Below are 7,477 nucleotides of genomic sequence, written 5' to 3'. Positions count from 1 at the left end.
TGGCAAAACCACAATTTTCTGCATGATTCCTTTAATTACAAAATATCCATGATACATTAATTTCCCCTCCACAGACAGAATAGGTGGTTTCTCTATATACAGAAATGGAGAAAGTGCTTTCTGGCAAAACCACAATTTTCTGCATGATTCCTTTAATTACAAAATATCCAGGATACATTAATTTCCCCTCCACAGACAGAATAGGTGGTTTCTCTATATACAGAAATGGAGAAAGTGCTTCAGAATTTCAAAAATAGGCACTGTGCCAATGGAAATCCTGTTTCTTCTAATGAACAAGCATGTCCAAGAACAATTTGTGCAACAGTATGCAGGCCAAAATGGGAATGAATAATTTTGTAGGGAAGCACTATAAATTTCAAAGAAAATTATGCCCTTTATATATGTACAGCCCCTCCCATCCCATTTGACTGTAGTTTACAGGGAGCTGGTTCTAATTAAAAATGTATACATTTATTGTGATGCCAAACTATCTTTGTTGAATGCACAATTAGAAGTTCTTAATGAAGCAGGCACCAAACCTATAATAACATACCCATTTAACTGCAATTGCTGATTTTCCCCTTTGAATTGCCTTCCCCAAAACTGCATTGTTAAATGCCAATGAGGTTATTTCACTATTAGAGATGGGGATACCAGACTAAACTTCAGCTCATTCAAGTTGGGGGTATTCCACAAGTTTGCTGAACCAAATTTAAGGGCTGCACTGTTCAGTTATTCCCAAGACTCCAGAGCTTCTTTGTGCTGTGCTGTGGACATTAAACAGTTACTGGAAGTTCTAAAAAGTACCCTTTGAGGTCTTTTACAAAGCTTTCTCAAACTGAGAGTAGTGCCCAGGAACTGGGGCAGGGAGAATTGATAACATTTGAAAGACCTGTTGAAAGATAACTTATGAAAATGCAACTGCCCCCCCCCCCAGAATTCTTCATGAAATGTCAGAAACAGTGCAACAGTTCTGAATCAACTACTGAAGATATATTATGTTGGTGAATCAACTTTTAGCCAGGGATGCTGAGAACCTCAAAATAAAAACAATGGAAATTGTCTTAAAAGGTTGTTTAGCCTTAAATACAGTGCCTCTCTTGATCACCTTGATGATGTACTTGCATTTTAAACCAAGCAAATCAGATCGGCTTTGTTTGTGTATCTGGGTTGGTAGCAGTCAACATGGTCGCTTACTCAAAATCCACTTTGTAAATATATGTGCTGGTTCTGTGTTTCTGCAGTTCATGCCATTCATCAGTTGGTGCTATTGGGCATGTTGGTGCATAATCAGAATTTGCAGGACTGAATTACAGTTCCCAATTAACAGTGCAAAATACGTCATAATTTTGTGATCCATACTGTGTTGATCATAGCAAATCAAACAGTCAAAGGAATATTAGACAGTCAAGCCATGTAGTTGCCCTCCGCCCCCACTTTGCATAATCAAGACTTAGAGTGGGTCGGTGCTACTGCTTTGGGCAGATGGGTAGAAAGGGAAACATGCATGCACAAACATAGCCATTAGTCTAAGAAGACATTTGAATGTCCAAAGAAAACCTCAAAATTTTTCAAACATTTGACTGTTCGATAGCAATTTTCATCCAATTAGCAATTCAGAGGAATATTAAGCATCCATACTTTTAACTCAACCTAATATTTTTGCAGCAGAAAATCACATATACAGTAATGTCTCTGAATTGTGTTTGGAAATATCTGAGAAAATACCCCTGCCTGCTATTGCCACATTTTTTTCCAAACATAGTTTTTTTATATTGCGTAATAAGATGGTTTCATGTGGCACATTTTGGTTCACTTTTAAAGAATAAAAATAGAGATTAATGCTTTTAGTCATTTTAAATTATGTATTTGCATTTTTTTCATAATGTATGTCTTTTATTATGGTTTTAAGTGTACAACTGCACAAAACATTCAGGTTTTTGTATCATTTTTAATTTGTCACACTAAAGAAAGAGACTGCTTCTTCTGTTGCCTTTGCTGGTAGTTTCTAGATTCTCATCTATTGTGCTATATATAGAACCCCTTTGTGGTTACCAGAAATTGGACTGAAAGTTGCATAGATCATATTACAGAATAGTATAATCTGAGGAGAATGAAAATGGCTAATACAATATTGAAGTCAGCCTTATAATATGAAGAGTGACAATTTGATGCCTTTGGAGCTACTAATAACATGCAATACCCATTTTAGTATAATTTAAGAATAAAATTATGTGATGCAATTATTGATGGCAAGAAGATAATATGCTAGGACTTGTATTGCTTTACGACATAATGCAATTTATTAGCTGAAAGCTGTTTTTAACATTTTCCATTTCAAGTAGTACAATTTACAATCCTACGAGAATAAAAACATATTTCTGTCTGAAGGCTAAAAGTTTCTAATGTGGTACAAATGTAGTTAGTTGGCTTCACTTGATGTTCACATTGGTTTTGCCACTGAGAATCAGGTCACTTATGAAAGTTTATATAACATTTCCCGTAGGATCCCCTGTATACTTAAATCACTGGTTTGAGAGCACAGATATGAGAATACTCTGGATCCAATTTCCTCACAGTTTTGGTTCTAGATTTTTTAATGACATTTAGATGGATATGTGGATATCTTGAACAGATGGTCAGCCCCATTTATTTCTCTGGAGAGATCTTTTCTTTAGAGCTTTTCTATTCACTGTTTTGGAGAAGAGGGTCCAAAATTTTATGTCTTAAGAATCAACTTTTCAAATCATGTTAAATTTCTTACTATTTCCCCCAAATTCTTATGGTTATTTTAGTAGCCCAGAGATCAAATGTAGCCCTTTGTTGTTCAGTAGCAAGTTGTTCCTTGACTCAGTCAAGGAAGCCACGACCCTCAGTTTGCAATTCTTGAGCAAGGCTGTTAATGATAGGATGTTTTGGAGGTCATTAATTCATATGGTTTCTATAAGTTGGAAGCGACTTGGAGGCACTTAACACACACTGCAAGTCTAGGTGAAGTGTCTGCTGAGCATGCTCAGCTGGCCTAGATCTGGTTAGCCTTGTTGCTATCCCACTACTTTGTATGAATCAGGCAAATGAATAGAAATAGGGATGGAGGCTATTGCTTCAGATACTTTGGAAATAGGAGTAGGCAAGCTGGCTGTTAGACACTCCTTCAGATCAAATTCTTCCTGTTCATCCCAGGATTAACCACTTCCCTTAGCCTTTCTTAACTAAATATATAAGGAGGTAGTTAGTCACTTTGAGGGATCTGTTCAGTGTAAGCTCAGATAAAAGAAATTTATTACAAAACTAGCTGTGAAATTCTATCGCCTCCAAGTAGGGGATAGTAATTGCATTTCTTGGGAACATAATGGAATGCCAAAATTTGCTAGAACATAATATTTTCTAGAATATGAAAATGGATTGTTTTAAGGATTTACTGAAATATAGAAAATGAGGACTTACTCTGTTCTAACTGGAGCAGGGGAGACATATTCCTCCAGAACCAGTCAAGAGACCCTGATCATCGAAGTAAGGCCAATGAGCAAGTAAAATAGTTTTAGCATTTCAGCTCCAACATCCCAGCTCAAACTAAGTCAGCCTTTAATTATTCGAAAGAATGAGGTGACCCCGAAGTTCCGGGAATTGTACTCCTTTGGGCAAAAGTAAAGTTAGCTTCAGATGCCAGATTTAAACTTGGCTAATAAATTCCCAGTACACCGTGTACTAAGAGAGGTACTTTTTTATTTAACCATTTCCTGCTAATTCCAGCAGAAGGTTAAAAATTTGCTGCATTCTGTATATTTTTTATTATTAAAGGATGGAAGATCCACAGAATGCTGAGCCAGAAAAGGAAGAGAAGACTGAAAAAGCATCAGAACATCAGGTTATGCTTCCATTGGAAGAACGTATTACCCATTTTCGAGATATGCTTCTGGAAAGAGGGGTAAGGAAAAAAAATTGGGCTACCTTGATTCCAATAAAACTACGAAAACACAACAGAAATCAAGATTGTTAATAGGCATATTGCAACTTTGTCCTTATAAGGTCTGATGGCTCCTGTTGCTCCTGAAAATACATTTAAATGGTCGCTTTTTATCAGCATTTTCACTGCCTGTTTTTTGTGTTACTGATATTTGTTATACAAAAGTCTAGGTGATGTATGGGTCTCAAAGACAATGTTATTCCAACCTTAAGCCTTCCTAATGTTTCTTGCATCCTAATCCTCGTTTGTTCAGTCTGTTTATAGGCCACCTTTTAACTAAAGGCCCTTAAAATGGTTTACAGCATACATCATCCAATACAACAAATCAAATACAATAAAATCAAAATCTAATTAAATTACAGAAGTCTCAGTCTCTGACACAGATATAGTCTGAAAATCTGTGACCACAGTACCCCTCTTATTTCTGACTATTTTGACCCAGGTTTAACAACATTAAGAAAAGAGAACAGAACAATCCAACTGTATAGAAATATTGCTTTCTAAATTCACATGCCTTCTCCTGTGATTACATTCTGATGACAGGCTGTGCCTTATTTCCTTTTGCAAGCCAAATGGTAAGGCCAGATGGCCGGAGCAAACTTTATAACCATGCCATATAACCCACATTCTTTCACACGTCCATGCTAAAAGCTAGACAGGCTCCACACTAGGCCTCACATGAGTTTTGTCATGTAGGCAATGAAGAAGCTCTGGAGTTTGGGTCATCTGACTGCAGGAGGGGCCCCAAACTTCTAGCCAATCCTGTGTTGCAGCTATGACAACCAACAATTGGGCACACATCCCTGTCCACTCATGACTGGCTGAATGGCCATGGCTAATCATGATTAGATTGGGGTATAATTGATTGATCCCCATGGGAGTGAGTCTCTTAGCTCTTGCTCTCTTCTTCCTCTTGCCATTGTCTGCTTATTGCACCTGAAATGCTGTCTCTTGGGAAACAAAGAGCTGCTTTGTGAATTGGACCACAGGCCTGTGCAAAATGGGATTTCTCTTCAAAATCCCTTGGTCTGTCTTGGACTGTTGGATGTTCCTGAATTTGGTAACAATGAATCTCATTAATGTGTAGTTAAGGCAAATCGCCATAGGTTTTTATTGTTTTTAGTATCCTCTACTAGTCTGTTTGCTATGCTCTGTACTGAATAAAGATCCTTCTTATTTCTAATTCTCTCTGATGTTGTAACTTGAACTCCAAGGCTAAATCTTGTGTCTGACGCCGACCACTTATGCTACCTTTATTAAGAGTAAAGTGTGCATCTCTGAGTAGAGCTGCTGATGTGTAAAACCCAGATGCCAACTAAGGGCTTGAATCTCTTCTCTTAGGAAAGGCAGGGACTATTGAAAGAGATTCTGGTGGTAAATTGTTGTGAGACCAGAGATGGTACAGACTGTCTCATGGCTTGTTGTTTAATGTGCTAAAAGTGCAGGGTTCCCTCACATTCCTGGACTGGACTGAGTGGGTTAATCCTGTACACCAACTCATGTGTTTGATATGCATTTGATAGTTATTTACCTGTGATTTTCTGAAATTAATGAAGATTTGCCAAGTTTATAATCTGGAGTATATTTAGCCTGTCATCTGTGAGTTGAACTCCAGAGATATATGTACAATTGCTAGTTTGGCTTACATTCTATTCACCAGTGACAATCAAGGAGATAATTAATCCACAAGTTGTTCATCTGCTTCCAATCTAATTGCCTTTGTTCACAGGAACAGGGTACTTACAGCCATCAGAATCTGACTGCCCTCTGATGAGGGATCAGCTGGGAGTCAGATTGTGATTTCACACTGGGGGAATTTCACTGTATACCCAGTAAAGTACTGGGGTAGGGGGAGCCAGCTCTGAGCTGATTGCAGAAATCAGCTGTAAATCAGGTTCTTCTGACATCCAAGCCTGGAAAGTTGTGGGAGGGGGTCATCAGAAGCTCAGCTGATTCCCTTCTTTTCTCTCCACCTGAAACTGACAGCTTGGGCTGAGAAAAAACAGGAGTGATTTACTCCTATTCTCTGTAGCCCAAGATGCCAGCTTGGGGGAGAAGCAATCTACATCCCTCCCCCCAGCTGAGAGTTTGTAAATAATAATAATAAATAAATTGGGATGAGAACAGGATCATTAAATAATAAATAAATTGGGATGAGAACAGGATCAAACTCCCCCCCCCTTCCTCCCAAATGACTACTTGGACTGCATGTGGAACAGGAGCTATCTGGTTATATTCTGTGTAAACCAAGTTCTCAGTTTGGGGTAGAAGAAGCAGATCACTGCTTCCCACCAAGTTCTCAGTTTGGAGAGCAGGGAAAGAAGTAGATTGCTTCAACCAAGCTGCTTCAACCAAGTTCAAGCTGCTTCAACCAAATTGCTTCAACCAAGTTCAGCTGTAGAGAATGATGCAAATGGCCCATGATGTCCTGCAGCCCAAGCTGTCAATCCATTTTGTCAGTTTTGGGTAAAGTGAAAGAACATTTCCTTGTTTACAGGTTGCTCTTATCCTTTGTAGCCCAAGATAGCAGCTGGGGCAGGTAGGAAAAATGATCTGCTCTCCCTCCCCCCCTCCCCACAAAACCTCTGGTACTGCAGAGAGCAAGGGTAGGCTGATTTTTTTCTCTGCAACTAAAATGACTGGGATGGAGGGGGAGTTTGGTTAACTTCACCCCCTACCGTAAACTTTCTCCTGTGTTCTGACCTTGTTGGACTAGAAAGATAAGCTGGGGTGGTGGGGTTGAAAATGGAGAAGCTCAGCTGATAACAGCTGAGAGTCAGCTTTTTATCTCCACCTCCAAACTTCTCACCTGGACTCTGCAAAGTTACAAGTCAAGAAATTTGGGAGGCAGTTTCTGTTTGCCAGTTGTTTGAGTTGCTCATCAGGAACTGAACAGATTGGGTAATGTGGGCTCACCTGTATTTGGAACAGCTGAATGCAGTATATTCGGCTCTTGAACATGTTCACCATGAAATTCATAGCAACCCTATTGAACTATTGGCAGGTGGCTGTCAGCTGTGCTGCCATGATGTTTATGGGCAGGAGTGCCTTTCCTTGACCTGTGTACCAGCTGTTGCTGCATTCCTTCATTCCTTATTATCTCTGACCTTGTAGGCTGCCTGTATAGTGTCTTCCCATCAATTACCCATTTCGATTCCCAGCTTTGGCTTTAACAACCTGGGGCCCCATCAGGAGTCAGGCCGATTGGCCTAGGGATGGGGGGGGGGCTGCATACTTTTTGTTAGGAATCCTCTTTCTCTATCTACATGCCTCTCTCAACCCAAGATTGTTTTGGCCAAAGTCTTCTGCAGTTGGGGAGTCCCCTTTGAAAGAGATTACAGTGGTTATTTCCATATATTTACAGTGATATATCAGTACTTTCCCGCCCAGATAGATGTTGATTGAGTGGGCAAGAACTATGGGATCATTATGTGGTTCAATAATTTATGTTCAATTTTCAGCCATATAGGATCATACTGTGGGTAAACACTACATGTGAAAGTGTCCTTA

The 7,477-nt window shown here is 39.3% G+C and overlaps 1 protein-coding gene across 1 annotated transcript in view; it reads left to right on the top strand.

The window, feature by feature from the left end:
- The window catches only part of TCERG1L (transcription elongation regulator 1 like), a 249,767-nt gene that overhangs the window by 228,272 nt on the left and 14,018 nt on the right, over positions 1 to 7,477 (top strand). Inside the window, exon 11 of the mRNA XM_015429033.1 lies at positions 3,802 to 3,928. Coding sequence (XP_015284519.1) covers positions 3,802 to 3,928 — 127 coding nt within the window. The remainder of the gene's footprint in view (positions 1 to 3,801; positions 3,929 to 7,477) is intronic.

This window comes from Gekko japonicus, unplaced genomic scaffold, assembly GCF_001447785.1.
Source record: "Gekko japonicus isolate JY-2015 unplaced genomic scaffold, Gekko_japonicus_V1.1 scaffold1545, whole genome shotgun sequence".
NCBI classification, from domain to species: Eukaryota; Metazoa; Chordata; class Lepidosauria; order Squamata; family Gekkonidae; genus Gekko; species Gekko japonicus.
The sequence above is the reverse complement of the archived record's forward strand: the minus strand, read 5'-3'. Positions and strand labels throughout refer to the sequence as shown.